Source organism: Myxocyprinus asiaticus, chromosome 15 (genome assembly GCF_019703515.2).
Source record: "Myxocyprinus asiaticus isolate MX2 ecotype Aquarium Trade chromosome 15, UBuf_Myxa_2, whole genome shotgun sequence".
In the NCBI taxonomy this organism is placed as follows: Eukaryota; Metazoa; Chordata; class Actinopteri; order Cypriniformes; family Catostomidae; genus Myxocyprinus; species Myxocyprinus asiaticus.
This window is the reverse complement of record NC_059358.1, coordinates 42,186,120-42,204,246: the sequence shown is the minus strand read 5'-3', so window position 1 is coordinate 42,204,246 and position 18,127 is coordinate 42,186,120. Positions and strand designations below refer to the sequence as shown.

Sequence of the window (18,127 nt, the reverse complement as noted above, 5' to 3'; positions counted from 1 at the left end):
TCATTAAAACATTTATATATATATATATATATATATATATATCTTTAACTTTTTACTGAGGCCATGCATGTTTTCTTCTGGACCTTATTAAAAATATCTATATTTTTAAATCATGCTCAAAAATAAAAAATGACAGTCACAAACACTTTTTGGATTTATGGACCGTTTTCCTGTTCCTTGCTCAATGGATGATAAAGCCTTGTTATGTAAGGCAGAAAGGTGAGGATTTTCTCTGCCGGCTGTACAGTTATGTCATGTGTTTCCTGTGAAAGGGTTTCATCATGGGATTTTGATTCCAAGAATCCCATCCATCTCCCAGAGGAAAACCTTTGAGTATGTGAGAAAGACAAGTCTGACTTGTTGAGCAGAATTTCTGGATCTCGACACACCACCAAAAAACATGGGCCATGTCTCCATCCTCCGATTGGCATCTCCAGCAATCAAACCCTTTTTATCTGCCATTTTTATTTAAAGATATATATTTTTAAATATGCAGTACCATAATTAAAACTGTGGAGACTAGAGATGGGTATTGCCAGCCACCTTTGTCTATCGGCCTATGTAACTTATTAAAATGCAATCTGGGACGTTTACCATTCCAAATAAAGGACTTCGCTATGCTATCAAATTTCTTGAAATAAGTGAGGGGGACATCTACAGGGAGAGATTGTAGCAGGTAGTTAAATTTTGGAATACAATTCATTTTAATAACATTAACCTTCCCAATCATCGATAAATGTAATGAAGCCCACCTACTCCTACTAAAGGGTCAAAATTACCTCTGACTAAATCACACAAATTTGCTGGGAATAAAATCCCCAAATACTTAATGCCCTGTTTGGGCCACTGGAAGGCACCTGGCTGAAAAGCCGTTACTAGGCAGTACGCTGTCAGAGCCAAAGCTTCGGATTTAGACCAGTTGACTTTGTATCCTGAGGAATTAATAATTCTGTGGAGGCAAGGCATAGATCTAGTAGGTTCAGAGACAGATAATAAAATATCATCTGCGTAAAGCAGAAGCTTATGCGCCACACCTCCCACAACCACCCCTGGAAAATCATCCTCCTTTCTTGTCGCGGCTGCTAATGGTTCCAGGGCAAGACAGAACAATAATGGGGAAAGAGGGCAGCCCTGCCCAGTGCCCCTATTCAGAGTAAAATAATCTGAAATTAATCCATTTGTTTGTACCGCTGCTACAGGTGTCTATAAAGTAACTTAATCCAACCAATAAATGTACTCCCGAACCCATAAATTTCCAAAATCTTAAAAAGATAATCCCATTCTACCATATCAAACGCCTTTTTGGCGTCAAGTGAGATGGCAGCGATCGGAGATTGATCATTCGCAACTGACCACATGATATTGATGAGACGCCTAATATTATCAGAAGAGCTACGTCCCCGAATAAACCCCACCTGATCTATATGTATAAGAGATGTCATAACTTTACTTAATCGATTAGCCAAAATTTTTGACAATATTTTTATATCTAGATGGATCACGGAGATTGGACGTTAACTTCTTAAGAATCAGACTTATCCGGGCTTGTGTCATGGTTGGAGGAAGTTTTCCATTCTTTAATGATTCAGTATAAACTTCTAACAAAAGTGGAGCCAGTTCTGTAGCATAAGATCTAAAAAAATTCTGCGGCAAAATCATCTGGCCCCGGAGCCTTGCCAGTAGGTAGGGACTTAATTACCTTGTCAAGCTCCTCCAAGGTTATCTCAGAATCAAGAGAGTTTTTTTGCTCAATCGTCAGTTTAGGAAGATCTAATGGTCCCACAAAGTTTCTAATATCTTCATCAGTAGACGAAGACGTGGAACTATAAAGATCAATATAGAATTCTTTAAAGGCATTATTAATATCACTGGCTGAAGTAAAAATTTCACCACCAGCAGATTTCACTGAGGGAATGGTAGAAAAAGACTGTCTCTGCTTTATATATCTAGCCAAAAGCTTCCCTGCTTTGTCACCCAACTCAAAGTATGACTATCTTGCCCTGAATAACCAAAACTCCACTTTCCGCGACAAAATAGTATTATATCTATATTTCAATCGGGTCAATTCTCATATGTCATCAAATGACATACGGCGCTTCAGCTCTGCCTCGGCACTTTTAATATTTCCTTCCAACTCCACGAGTTCTCGTGCTTTGGATTTTTTGATGGATGAAGCATACTGTGTGATCCGACCCCTAAGAACCGCTTTAAGTGCCTCCCAAGCCACGCCCACAGAGGAAACTGAGGACCAGTTGGTCTCCATATAAACATTGATTTCAGTCTTTAACATTTGTTGGAAATCAGGATTTTGCAAAAGGGATACATTAAGGCGCCAACTATATGAGTTCTTTTTCTCTATATGTGGCAACACCTCTAAACTCACCAGGGCGTGATCTGAGACTAAAATGTTTCCAAATGAGCAATCAACAACAGATGAAATGAGGGATTTGGATATAAAAAAAAATCTATTCTAGAATAAATCTTATGGACTGATGAAAAAAAATTATTGTCCCTACCAGATGGGTTCAAAAGTCTCCAAATATCCGTAAGACCAAGATATTTACACATCCTGTGAAGCGTCAGTGTTGCTATAGGAGGTTTACACACTTTTGCTTCACTGTGATCAAGGACTGAGTCCATCAAAAGATTAAAGTCTCCTCCCAATATTATATCATGAAGGGTGCCAGCGGCTTGCAACATCCCTTCAAGATCTATAAAAAAGCCCTGATCATCAGCCTTAAGTGTGTAAATATTAGCCAAAATCAACCTTTGCCCTTGAATTTCAACTAAAACTATAATGACTCTTCCTAATTTATCTTTAGTCTGTTTGAGACATTTGAATTGTAGATGTTTATTTACCAATATAATGACTCCCTTGCTCTTACTTGAGCCAGCACTAAAGAAAACATGTCCACCCCATATCTTCCCAAATTTTTCAGCTTCCTGCGGGGAGAGATGTGTTTCTTGAAGAAACACTATATCATATTTCTTACGTTTGAGAAAAGAAATAACCTTCCTTCTTTTTATGGGGTGCCCCAACCCATTCATGTTCCATGTGGAGAGAGATAGTACACTCATATTAACATTTGACATTTTGATATAGTAGAAAAAATTAATTGTGTGTCAAAAACAAAATTATACAGATCACATTCCCCATTAGTGAAACAAACAAACCCCGAACTTCCCCCTGAACAAAACAAACAGAAAAAAGAACAACGTGCACATTAACCCCGCGCACAACAGCACCAACCGGCGACAATCCCTCTAAACAAAAAAAAAACGCCCACGAGCCCCCGTGACAATCATCAGATTGTTCACAAATTTGTGAAGCAAAATTACATAACAGAAAATACTTTGTAAAATAAACCCAGCAAATAGGAAGAATGAACACAAAGAATGTGTAGATTCATTCACAGAACTGTCTCAAAGGTGTGATCTTCCACAAAACAAATTCCAGCTGATGTAAAACCATTCAGATTCCTCGGACATACAAACAAATGTTTCGTGAGCCAGCTGTTATGAGTTCAGCGGATGACATAATCATTCCAATGTCCAGTAAAAATACTCAACAAAACAAATACAGCCAGCATGAGGAATTTGCACGAAGAAGGAACAGATTAATCCACAGCTGTTCCAAAGGAGTGTTATTCAATAGAACATGCTCCAGCTGCTAGGTGGAACCAACACAAAAAGAAACAAAACAAGCATCCCGATTCCCCGGATGGTCGAGTCAATTCACTCGGAGGCCACATAAAAGTATATACTATGACTTACACAATCCGTCAACTTTATAAAAGACATGCTTTGTGTGAGCATGTAGATATTTTGCGGTCATCCGTAGTGTCCACTCCCAAACTGGCCGGGAACTTACAAACCCTTTTTATCTGCCATTTTTATTTAAAGATATATATTTTTAAATATGCAGTACCATAATTAAAACTGTGGAGACTAGAGATGGGTATTGCCAGCCACCTCACGATACGATACATATTGAGGTACAGGTCAGAATTCGATATATCACGATACATCAGGATACCATGATTCAATTCCGCTTTCAACTCCAATTAATTTGGGTATACAGGTGCATCTCAATAAATTAGAATGTCATGGAAAAGTTCATTTATTTCAGTAATTCAACTCAAATTGTGAAACTCGTGTATTAAATAAATTCAATGCACACAGACTGAAGTTGTTTAAGTCTTTGGTTCTTTTAATTGTGATGATTTTGGCTCACATTTAACAAAAACCCACCAATTCACTATCTCAAAAAATTGGAATACATCATAAGACCAATATAAAAACATTTTTAGTGAATTGTTGGCCTTCTGGAAAGTATGTTCATTTACTGTATATGTACTCAATACTTGGTAGGGGCTCCTTTTGCTTTAATTACTGCCTCAATTCGGCGTGGCATGGAGGTGATCAGTTTGTGGCACTGCTGAGGTGGTATGGAAGCCCAGGTTTCTTTGACAGTGGCCTTCAGCTCATCTGCATTTTTTGGTCTCTTGTTTCTCATTTTCCTCTTGACAATACCCCATAGATTCTCTATGGGGTTCAGGTCTGGTGAGTTTGCTGGCCAGTCAAGTACACCAACACCATGGTCATTTAACCAACTTTTGGTGCTTTTGGCAGTGTGGGCAGGTGCCAAATCCTGCTGGAAAATGAAATCAGCATCTTTAAAAAGCTGGTCAGCAGAAGGAAGCATGAAGTGCTCCAAAATTTCTTGGTAAACGGGTGCAGTGACTTTGGTTTTCAAAAAACACAATGGACCAACACCAGCAGATGACATTGCACCCCAAATCATCACCGACTGTGGAAACTTAACACTGGACTTCAAGCAACTTGGGCTATGAGCTTCTCCACCCTTCCTCCAGACTCTAGGACCTTGGTTTCCAAATGAAATACAAAACTTGCTCTCATCTGAAAAGAGGACTTTGGACCACTGGGCAACAGTCCAGTTCTTCTTCTCCTTAGCCCAGGTAAGACGCCTCTGACATTGTCTGTGGTTCAGGAGTGGCTTAACAAGAGGAATATGACAACTGTAGCCAAATTCCTTGACACGTCTGTGTGTGGTGGCTCTTGATGCCTTGACCCCAGCCTCAGTCCATTCCTTGTGAAGTTCACCCAAATTCTTGAATCGATTTTGCTTGACAATCCTCATAAGGCTGCGGTTCTCTCGGTTGGTGTGCATCTTTTTCTTCCACATTTTTTCCTTCCACTCAACTTTCTGTTAACATGCTTGGATACAGCACTCTGTGAACAGCCAGCTTCTTTGGCAATGAATGTTTGTGGCTTACCCTCCTTGTGAAGGGTGTCAATGATTGTCTTCTGGACAACTGTCAGATCAGCAGATTGTGTAGCCTAGTGAACCAAACTGAGAGACCATTATGAAGGCTCAGGATAACTTTGCAGGTGTTTTGAGTTGATTAGCTGATTGGCATGTCACCATATTCTAATTTTTTGAGATAGTGAATTGGTGGGTTTTTGTTAAATGTGAGCCAAAATCATCACAATTAAAAGAACCAAAGACTTAAACTACTTCAGTCTGTGTGCATTGAATTTATTTAATACACGAGTTTCACAATTTGAGTTGAATTACTGAAATAAATGAACTTTTCCACGACATTCTAATTTATTGAGATGCACCTGTATATTTCAGTTATAATGTCCATTTTGCTTACATACAGTATGAAAGAAATTCTCTTTCAGCTAATGCTGTTATTTATTATACAGGGTCTCTCTCACGTGTCATAGAAGCGTCAGTGACAGCACTGAGGAACACAGCTTTCAGAGTGTGCACTGATTTAGATGTCCTGCTTCTTCATTATTGAAAAGCTGGATATGATGTGAAAACACAAATAGCTGAATATTAACATAATGATACATGGATCTAAAGTATACAATATCGTGAGAAAATACTGCGATATTTCGATATTTTATTGTATTGACACAGCCCTAGAGGAGACTCTGAATCAGAATCAAGTCGAACTTAAAGGGATAGTTCACCCAAAAATAAAAATTCTCTCATCATTTACACATCCTCATGCCATCCCAGATGTGTATGACTTTCTTTCTTCTGCAGAATGCAAATGAAGATTTTTAGAAGAATATTTCAGCTCTGTAGGTCCATACAATACAAGTGAATGGTGACCAAAACTCTGAAGGTCCAAAAAGCACATAAAGGCAGTGGAGTTTCTCCAGTGGTTTAATCCATGTCTTCTGAACTGATATGTTAGTTTCGGATGAGAAACAGATCAATATTTAAGTCCTTTTTTTACTGTAGATCTATACTTTCACTTCCACATTCTTCTACTTTTGTTTTTTGGTGATTCACATTCTTTGTGCATATCGCCACCTACTGGGCAGTGAGGAGAATTTATAGAAAGAAAAAAAAAGACATAAATGTAGATCTGTTTCTCACCCACACCTTTTATATAGCTTCTGAAGACATGAATTTAACCACCAAAGTTGTATAGATTACTTTTATGATGCCTTCATGTACTTTTTGGACCTTCTGAGTTTTTGTCACTATTCACTTGCATTGTATGGACCTACAGAGCTGAAATATTCTTCTAAAAATCTTAATTTGTGTTCTGCAGAAGAAAGAAAGTTATACACATCTGGAATGGCATGAGGGTGAGTAAATGATAAGAGAATTTTCATTTTTGGGTGAACTAATCCTTTAATCACAGCAAACTGAAAAGAGAATGGAGATGGAGATGAATCCATCAATCCATCTGTCCATGTGCTGTTTTCATACTTTTTTGTCAGGAAAAAAATAAAAAACCCTACAAAATGTAATGCATTATTTAATTGATATGAAGAGCTCTGTGAAAATGTGTGGCTGGATTTCTTTCTGTGGTATTACAGTGTATGTTTGAAGGTGCTCATGGCATTGCACCTAAAAATAGAGTGACCCTCAGCTGAGACCATTTAACATGATTTAGCTTTCATTCCCCAGACATGTGTTCAACGCTCCCAGCTCAATATGCTGCATCTCCTCTGCTTTTTCATTTTGTTTTACCTCAGCAATTCTATCTGCTGTATGTCTCACACATTCAGCTTCTTTCTTACACTCTGTCTGTACAAGGGTTTTCTAGGATAGTCATTGTGTTTAGGGTAAAAGCTGTTTGTGAGAGATGCTGTGGAGATGTATTCTTCCCAAAATGAGGCCCTGTCTCTGTGAGCCACTGAATAATTCAGAACCCATTTTGGCCTGCACTGATTAATACTGGCTAGTGCTCTGGGCTTCTTCAAAGTTGTCATGAATCATTAAACCACTGTGGAGAGCATGACTGCATGTATGAGCCTAACCAGGTCTCAGAGGTCAGAAGACGTACTTTATAAAAGTCATGTGAATGTCTCATATTAGTATAGACTTGACCGTGATAACTAGATGTTGATGTTAAAGGGGTCATGACATGAGGAATCACATTTTCCTTGATCCTTTAACATATAAGAGGTAACTGTACTATAAAAACATACTGTAAGTTTCAGAACTCAAAACTTCCCCCTCACTGCAAAAAGAGCATCTGTTGAACCCAAGCTGCCAAAATGACTTGTTCTCAACTTCCTCCACATTGTGATGTCACACTGCGGTAGACATTTGCATCTGACCACCTCCACAACAACACTTACTTTACCTTATAACTTCTGTAGCCCGTCCAGTAGCAGTGATCATTAAGATGACAAGGAGAGAGCCAGTCAGAACAATGGGTGTTTACTGTCAAGTCTTAAAGGAGAGGCAGCACCAAAACACAGCATTTCTGATGCTGGGTAAGAATGAGGGTGGAAAATGTTCATGTTTGACATATATATATCATTGGCAAATTCTCAGGGCCAGCAAAGCCTTCTCTGCTGGTCTAACATGCCAAATAAAGAAATATTTTCTTCATATATCACCTTTTTGCCTATGTATTTTTAATCGCTTTCCACTCTTAATTAATCTACAAACAAATAGAGAAAAACGAAAAGTTTATCCAGTCAGAATTTATTCCTTGATGCTTACAAGCAAAGTGTGACAGCTGTTTCACAAATCGCATGCCCGAAGCCCGAAGCCGAAGCAGCGCGTGAGTCTGAGCTTCACCCTGTCAGGCCTTCAGAATTTCTTCAGAATCCCTCAACAGTGCAAATGAATGGGCAACTAAAGTCAGACTGTTAGATTCATCAGCCAACCAGATTGATTTATTTGTTCTTGGTGGGTGTGATCTTTAGGATATGTCCCGGTCGAGGCCTTCTAGCTGGCCTTGAGTGACGCAATCGCTTTAAGTGATGTACATAATTTGAAAGCGAAGAGTGCGAGATCTTGCTGACGAGTCGGCTATGATCACTGCCGCTATCGCCATTGAGAAAGAGATCCTTATGGATTTAAAAACACGAGATGTTCTGTATGACCGTGTGATTGCTTAATTTATTAAACAGGAAAGGAGGACTGATTTTCACTTCATGCAAATTGGTAAGTGCTTTTTGCATTGTTATAGCAACTCCAGGAGTTTTCTAAGTGTAAATTAGGCTGCTTGACTGCATTCAGTGTCGGATCAAGTTTTGAAAAGTAGTGCTGCGTTCCATTCAACTCGGAAAGTCGGATTTTACAACTTTCTACAAGGAAAAGTGCAATGGAATGCATCTTGAAGTCAGAATTACAACTTGTAGGCTCGTGCAGAAATTCTCAACTCCGATTTCGCCGAGATGCAGGGGCATGATGTCACTCAAACATGTCGACACTCAGGGAGATATACAAATTAAGTGATAAACATTCACTTTATTAAGTAATATTGATAAATGAGTTCATTTCCAAATTACATGATATTAAAGCTTGTTTAACAAACGCCTGCAGAAACAGGTATATAAAACATGGTAAATTATAATCTCTTTTGTAATCGTACACCTGAAGCACAAATGCTAGCTGCAGCATTATCAGTTGGGTTGCTAGGAGACATCTCTAATGAGAGTCAAACCCCTGCTAAGCTAACCGGAGCGTTGCAGTTTTGTTTCCTTAAATGTCATCTTCCGAATATCGGGGAATGGAATGCATTTATGGTTAAGTAGTAATATCCCACATCCAACTTGAATGGAACACAGCATAACTGTGTACCCTGATTAAATGAAATGTATTGCAATTTAAATCGCAAATATTATTAGATAGATTTTTCCAGGTATTATAGACCTCCTTGGTAGATTCATATGAAAAATTATGATTTTGAATGTCTGTTCATTTCACAAACAGTCATCTGATCACAGCTTATCACAGCTCATTTCTGCTTGCTGGTGTACTTGTTCTTCTTTTAGAGTTGTTCTTCTGATATAGATGGGTGTGATATCTTTTGAAAGGATTGAGAAGTTTGGAGACATCACCTGTAGTTCAAAAGAACATGGTCTGTTTAACATGGTTATCATGCTAGATGCTATGATAGCTTAGCATTCTAATCAGTTTACATGCTAACTTAGGGTTTTCTGTCTCATAAGTCTATTTCATCACAATGCTATCCGTAGGCAACATTAGCTTAGTATGATAATTGGTTAGCATGCTAACCAGCACATTTCAAAGGCTATTTGATATCAAAGCTATCTGTAGGGAACATTAGCTTAGCATGCTAATCAGCTAATATGCTAATCACCTAACCCTAAACTAATCAGTTAGTATGTAAACAAACACATTTGTTTGCTCGCTGTAAACTTGCCAGGTCTCTTTGGCATTATTTAGGTATTTTAACTGAGTGGCCTAGTGGTTAAAAGTGTGGAGTGGTAGTGGTGTGGTCTAAAGCACAGAACATGTAAGCAGAAGGTTGCCGGTTATATCCCCACAGCCACCATTATTGTTTCTTTGAGCAAGGCACTTAACTCCAGGTTGCTCTGGGGGGATTGGCCCTTTATTAAGTGCACTGTAAGTCGCTTTGGATAAAAGCATCTGCCATAAGCATAAATGTAAAATGTATAGCATGGACCATTGCTCAAAAGGTTCAGTGTTTTATTCTAGCTAAGGATGGTATTTTATTTTCTACTTCTATTGACCTCTGAGTCTTCATGCCATGCTTACTACTATGTAAGCTGTACTACATTGCATGATTCCTGCTTGAATTCAAAACCCAATATCTCTTAACATTTTTATTAGCGATCATTTTGTACTTGTGGCTTGGAATGCATCTTTGGCAATGTTTATCTGTGTAAGATGATTGGCCTAGTGGTTAAAGCGTTGGACTTTGTTTTAAAAGGTTGCGAGTTTGATTCCTGATGAGGACATTTTTAAAAATGTGACTTTTTTGAGTTACTGTAGCCTTTCTGTCAGCTCGAACCAGTCTGGCCATTCTCCGTTGACCTCTCTCATCAACAGGACGTTTTCATCCACAGAACTGCCGCGCACTGGTTGTTTTTTTTTTGTTTTGTTTTTTTTGCACCATTCTCTATACACCCTAGAGACTGTTGTGCGTGAAAATCCCAGGAGATCAGCAGTTACAGAAATATTCAAACCAGCCCGTCTGGCACGAACAATCATGCCACAGCCGAAATCACTGAGATCAAATTTTTTCCCATTCTGATGTTGATGTGAACATTAACTGAAGCTCCTGACCCATATCTGAATGATTTTATACATTACACTGCTAACAAAGTTATTTTTACCAAAGCGCTCAATTGTTTTATATTATATATTATATCCGCTGTGTCGTAACTGCATTACCACCTCGGGTGTGCATTATTTTTCAATAATTTCAATGGGCCACAGTTAATTATTCCACTTATACCATGGTTACCACACCTTAAGACATCGTTCAGGATTTAATCTCAAGACATTTTCTGGTTTTCGTCCTTACAACGCTCTTGTGAGTGGAACTATTTTCTTCAACCACAGATTCAGAATCTTGTTCTGATACAGCTCAAGCTCAAGGATAGCGAGGCTTGCGCTGCTTTACTGGAGCTGTTACTGGAGTAACAAGTTAGTGTGTTTGTGCATGGGTGTGAGTTAGTGTGTGAGTTTGTATATGAGGGATCGTAAGAGAAAAGCACAGAAAATGTTATCTCGCTTCTGGGATTAACTTTTTTCATTGCAGCTCTTGTCAGAAGTAACATTGCTTCAAAATCGCCAAGATGTAAGTTTAAGCACTTCTCAGCAGCAGCGAGTGTCGCCACATTTCTGATGTAAACCTTAACAACTGTTTTCAACCCTACTGAGATGCCAGTGACTGACATGACGGCTCTATTTCTTGCTCGAGTAAGTGTGTGCGTAATGCGGGGCAGTGGTGGCTCAGCGGTTAAGGCTCTGGGTTACTGATCAGAAGGTCGGGGGTTCAAGCCCCAGCACCTCCAAGATGCCACTGTTGGGTCCTTGAACAAGGCCCTTGACCCTATCTGCTCCAGGGGCGCCGTATCATGGCTGACCCTGCACTCTGACCCCAGCTTAGCTGGGATATGTGAAAAAAAAGAATTTCACTGTATATGTGTAAGTGTGGGGGAGGCGAGGGCACTTTTCAACTGAAATTGAAATAAATGTAGGATATTATAGACATTGTTTGACGTTCTTCACCGATTTACTTTAACCAATATCTTTGTTTATATGGTTATTTTGTTGTGGTAGGCAGCCTGTAGGGCTCTTTTGAAATAACTGAAATAATTTGGCAAAGTGATATGGAACCATTATGCTGTCAAGACCTGGAGCTACTTCATAGCCGTGCGTTTACTTAAAAAAATAATTGCACACCTTAGAACATCTGACAACCAATCAAAATCAAGCATTCAACAGACCCGTGGTATAAAATCGGAGGTTCTCGTAGGCGTGCATGGACTGTTTGAGTTTGGAGGGATGAATGCCAGTTGGTGTTGTCGTGTACAGGGTTAATGCACACAATTTTCTTTTTTTCTGTTGTTTGGTTCTGGGGAATGTTTGGGGTTTAACTGTTGCACTAGTGTTGGAATGTGGTCTTTATAATCCTGTTTCTGACACACAATCTATGTCAAAATGTTAATATGAATGGATTGTCTCTCTTCACGTGAAATGTGAATGGCTTGGGGCACCCAATAAAAGGTTATTTTCTTCTTAAGCGTAAGAAATATGATATAGTGTTTCTTCAAGAAACGCACTTTTCCCCGCAGGAAGCTGAAAAATTTGGAAAGATATGGGGTGAGCACTTTTTTTTTATAGTGCTGGCTCGAGTAAGAGCAGGGGAGTCATTACACTGATAAGTAAACATCTACAATTCAAATGTCTCAAACAGAGTATAGATAAATTAGGAAGAGTCATTATTGTTTTAGCTGAAATTCAGGGACAAAGTCTTATTTTGGTGAATATTTATGCACCTAACGTTGATGATCAGGGCTTTTTTTTATAGATCTTGAAGGGATGTTGCAAGCCGCTGGCACCCCTCATGATATAATATTGGGAGGAGATTTTAATCTTTTGATGGACTAAGTCCTTGATCATAGAAAAGCAAAAGTGTGCAAGCCCCCTTGAGCAACAGTGACGCTTCACAGAATGTGTAAAACTCTTGGTCTTACAGATATTTGGAGACTTTTGAACCCATCTGGTAGGGACTATACATTTTTTTTCTTCAGTCTGTAAGATTTATTCTAGAATAGATTTTTTTTATATTTAAGCCCCTCATTTCATCTGTTGTTGATTGCTCAATTGTAAACGTTTTAGTCTCAGATCACGCCCTGGTGTGTTTAGAGGTGTTGTCACATACAGAGAAAAAGAAATCATATAGTTGGCGCTTTAATGTATCCCTTTTGCAAAATCCTGAATTCCAACAAATGCTAAAGGCTGAAATCAATGTCTGTATGGAGACTGGTCCTCAGTATCCTCTGTGAGTATGGCTTGGGAGGCAGTTAAGGTGGTTCTTAGGGGCCGGATCATACAGTATGCCTCATTCACCAAAAAAATCCAAAGCACAAGAACTCGTGTAATTGGAAGGGAATATTAAAAGTGCCGAGGCAGAGCTGAAGCGCCGAATGTCGTCTAATGGCCTCAGAGAACTGACCTGATTGAAATACAGATATAATACTATTTTGTCGCGTAAGGTGAGTTTTTGCTATTCAGGGCAAGACAGTCATACTTTGAGTCGGGGGACAAAGCAGGGAAGCTTTTGGCTAGATATATAAAGCAGAGAGAGTCTTTTTCTACCATTCCCTCAGTGAAATCTGCTGGTGGTGAAATATTTACCTCAGCCATTGATATTAATAATGCTTTTAAAGAATTCTATCTTGATCTCTATAGTTCCACATCTTCGTCTACTGATGAACATATTAGAAACTTTGTGGAACCATTAGAAGTTCCTAAACTGACAACTGAGCAAAACAATTTTTTTGATTCTGAGATAACCTTGGAAGAGCTTAGCAAGGTGATTATCTTACGCTACAGAACTGATTCCACTTTTGCTAGATGTTTATACAGAATCATTAAAGAATGGAAAGCTTCCACCAACCATGACACAAGCCCAGATCAGTCTGATTCTTAAAAAGGACAAAGATCCAAACGAGTGTAAGAGATACCATCCAATTTCCCTGATCCAGCTTGATGTTAAAATATTGTCAAAAATTTTGGCTAACTGATTAATTAAAGTTATGACATCTCTTATACATATAGATCAGGTGGGGTTTATTCGGGGCCGTAGCTCTTCTGATAACATTAGGCGTTTCATCAATATCATGTGGTCAGAGGCAAATGATCAGACTCCGGTCGCTGCCATCTCACTTGACACCGAAAAGGCATTTGATATGGTAGAATGGGATTATCTTTTTAAGATTTTGGAAATATACGGGTTCGGGAATACTTTTATTGGATGGATTAAGTTACTTTATAGACACCCGGTAGCGGCGGTACAAACAAATGGATTAATTTTAGATTATTTTACTGTGGATAGGGGCACCCGGCAGGGTTGTCATCTTTCCCCATTATTGTTCTGTCTCGCCCTGGAACCATTAGCAGCCGCGATAAGAAAGGAGGATGATTTTCCAGGGGTGGTGGCAGGAGGTGTGCCGCATAAGCTTCTGCTTTACACAGATGATATTTTATTATTTGTCTCCGACCCTTCTAGATCTATGCCTTGCCTCCACAGAATTTTTAATTCCTTTTCTAAGTTTTCAGGATACAGAGTCAACTGGTCTAAATTTGAAGCTTTGGCTCTGACAGCGTACTGCCCAGTAATGGCTTTTCAGCCAGGCGTCTTCCAGTGGCCCAAACAGGGCATTAAGTATTTGGGTATTTTATTCCCAGCAAATTTGTGTGATTTAGTTAGTTAATTTTGACCCTTTAATAAAAAGGTTTTTGAGCGATGTGGGCAGGTGGACTTCATTACATTTATTTATGGCTGGGAAGGTTAATGTTATTAAAATGAATTGTATTCCAAAATTTAACTGCCTGCTACAATCTCTCCCTGTAGATGTCCCCCTCTCTTATTTCAAGCAATTTGATAGCATAGCGAAGTCCTTCATTTGGAATGGTAAACGTCCCAGTTTACATTTCAGTAAGTTGCATAGGCCGATTGAAAAAGATGGGTTAGGCCTACCCAAGATTTTGTTTTATTATTATGCATTCAGTCTCAGACATTTGGCTCATTGGTCACATCCACCTGAGAGAGCCCCTCCCTGGTTTTGTATTGAACATGAAGTTCTTGCCCCTATTTTGCCATTTTAAAGCCTTTCTATCAAGCTAACCAGAGAAGTTAAGTTACACCCCGTTATCTCGCATTTGCAGGCGGTATGGACAAAAGTGTCCAGAGTGTTTAATTCTGACATTTATTTAAATGTTGCTTCGAGCATGTGGCTGAACCCAAAGTTATGTATTAATAAGTCCCCTTTCTGCTGGACAGAGTGGATTATGAAGCAGGTTAATATGCTCGGTGACCTATATGAGAGTGGAGTGTTGAGATCCTTTGTAAATATGGTTCAACATTTTGGGATTCCCAGATCTCAGTTCTTTAGGTATTTACAGCTGCGCCACCTGCTTTGTACTATTTTGGGGAGTAGCATACACCCCACTAAAGCGGCAGATACTCTGGGAGAGGTGATTACTGCTTTTGGAAAAGGTCATGAGGCATCAGTGTATTACTCCCTGCTAATTCAGGGTCTGGGAGACGGAGCTTCAACTTCTCTCAAGAGATTATGGGAGAAAGATTAAACTTGGTATTGGAGGAGGGAGTGTGGGCTAGTATTCTAAAAAAAATCAAGTCTACATCTAGAGATGCAAGGGTGCACCTTATGTAATTTAAGATTTTACATCGATTCTATTGCACCCCATCTAGATTGTATAGGCTGGGTCTTAAAGACACACCCACCTGCTGGCGATGCCAATCAGAAGATGGGGACACAACCCATGTTTTTTGGCGGTGTGTTAAGATCCAAGAATTTTGGTTGAGGGTTCAGAGTTTTGTGTGACATATTGGTACTCAAATTTCATTTTGCCCCAGACTCTGTATTTTGGGTGATGGGGCGGTCATTGATTTAGGGGATAAATGCATGAAGAATTGGGTCCTGGCTGGTGTTATGATAGGCAGACAGGTCATCGTTAGAGGATGTAAGTTGGCTGGAGTGCCCTCATTTCGTGAGTGTTACGCAGAGATGGGCAGGATAGCAGCCATTTGAAGAGTTTCACATAGAAGGCTAGGCAACATAGATTTGTTCTTCAAGAAATGGGGCAGCTATTTAGCCTTCTTAGAAGGCTTTCGGGGAGGGGCAGTGGAGGGAGACTTATTGTTTTAAATGTGTGTGTTGCAACCTTTTTTTTTTTTTTAATGTTTCTAAATATTTTCTACTCTTTTATTGTATGTTTGTGTGTCATTGTCAATTGGCATTTGACCACTAGGGTGCCTGTTTGTGTGGAGTGGGGGGTGGGGGGTTAATGTTCGGGGGGAAGGGTTGTAAATGTATATAATTTGATTCCAAATATTCTGTTATGTTTTTTTTAATTGTTATATGGAATCAATAAAAATTGTTGGTGTTCACATTTGAATTTATATTGATATCCTATACCAAAGAATATAAATCATCAATGGAATGCTTAATTATAATTTGATCAAAGGAAAATGGATAGGTCTAGTTCTTCATTCAGATTATTCGGGGCTAGTGCTTTGAGTGTATAAATCCAAAAAGCTTCACATTTTAACAATTCATTATTTAAATTGCCTTCATTGAGATCTTTGAACTTCCTCTATCCCTATGCATTCCAATTGTTTAATGCTATGGCCCATCTCATTAAAATGTCTTGATACTGGAGACGTTATACCTTGGCATCTAATAGTTGATTTATGTTCATTAATCCTAAATTTTAGTTGTCGTAGCGATTTACCGATATATATTTTATGGCAAGGGCATCTTAACGTATATTTAACATAAACATAAAAATTAACATTGATTAATGACAGTGTATACCTGATGTTTCAATGATTGGATCTTTCACATTTGACTGTTCTTGTTTAGTGATAATATAAAATCATGTATATTTTGCAATGCTTGTGTATGACATGTGATGATTTTGTGAATTTGCATACAGATGTACCTGAGTCGGTAAATAGTATTGAAAGTTAATTGTGTGTCTTTTATTGTTAGCACCTGGTGATGGTTTAACTGATTCTATCTTGTGACAAATCATGATTGAATATGTAAAGTCATGTGATGAATCTACAGAGATGTGGTTTGTATATAAAAAGAGGGTGAATATGTTGATTGTTTTACACATTGAGGAAGGCCTGTGCGCTGAAACGTCTGTGTCTATTTCCCCTTTACATGTCATGGAATAAAAACATTAATAGTTTACTATCAGAGTGCGGATCATCTCTACATTGTAATACATTACACTGCTGCCACATGATTTGCTGATTAGATAATCGCATGTAGAAGCAGATATATAGGTGTACCTAATAAAGTGGCCGGTGAGTGTGTGTGTATGTGTGTATATATATATATATATATATATATATATATATATATATATATGGCACAAATAATTTGTTAGCACTTAAATAAATTTCTAAGATTTTACAGTGTTCAAAATCTTAGAAATCTTCTTCAATCCTTAAATGCATTGGTGTTTATGTATGTACACTCATATAGGAATATTGATAACTCTTGATATAGTAGTAATTTGAATGAATATAGTACTCATTTGTCTTGCCATGAACAAAGAAATAGATATCCTTTAAAAGTAAACTTATAAAGATATGAAATAGTAATAACAATATGATTGATGGAAGCGTGAATATAATTAAAATAATATAACGTATCTCTGGTCACTAACGACCCTATACACTTTTGATAAAGCAATTGTTTTATTGTTGCACTATTCACAAGACAAAGGCTGAGGAACACTAAAGAGGTGTGGGCATAACTCCAAAAAAATGGATGAGGTCACTAAAGACCCGTGGTGTGCATTTAAGGGTTAAATATAACCATATCAACATGGAAAAGGCTACATAAATGGCTTTTGTTTTTCACATTTAGAGCTCTCAGAAGAAGTTCTACGTTCTCTCCATGTTCCCGTATCCATCGGGTCGACTGCATATGGGCCACGTGAGAGTTTACACCATTAGCGACACCATCGGCCACTTCCAGAGGATGAGAGGCCATCAGGTAATTTTGCTCTTCACTCTCAATCACACACGCACATAGTTTTATGATTTTTCATCTCTCCAGTCTCGTTTTCATATTCATCCACCTACACACAGACATACTGAAACACATGCCCGTGAATGTGACAGCAGCAGTCAAGGTCTGTCTGAATAGTGCAAACAGTGTAATGAATGTGTTCTTAATTAGAGCTGCTTGTCAAACATTAGCAGCATGTTCAGAATGTCCTCACACCTTTGAAAACAGGTTCGGGCTCATGTTCCAACCAACTGACTGTTGTCATTTGTGAGAACATTTCTGAAAATACTGTCGGTTTATAACAAGGGCGGCAGGTCATCCAAACTGATGGAATATGTTTTTGTGTTTTTTTTCAGCTGTGATTAGGGGTGGGTGGTATGATCAAAATCTTATATAACGATTTGAGTAATTTAATGTCATGATAATGTTTCATGTTATGACAAAGAATATTTTTGCTGTAAATTTCATAAAAATTCTGTTTGATAAATAGCATCAGTTCACATCGAATGAATTGCATTTTAATGCACCAAGGTGTGACATTACTTGGCAAGCTAACTAA

The 18,127-nt window shown here is 38.5% G+C and overlaps 1 protein-coding gene across 2 annotated transcripts in view; it reads left to right on the top strand.

The window, feature by feature from the left end:
* lars2 (leucyl-tRNA synthetase 2, mitochondrial) overlaps window positions 1-18,127 on the top strand; it is a 96,789-nt gene that overhangs the window by 10,689 nt on the left and 67,973 nt on the right. For both annotated transcript variants that reach the window (XM_051718232.1, XM_051718231.1), the window contains exon 3: window positions 17,425-17,553. In XM_051718232.1, the coding sequence (XP_051574192.1) occupies window positions 17,425-17,553 (129 nt within the window). The remainder of the gene's footprint in view (window positions 1-17,424; window positions 17,554-18,127) is intronic.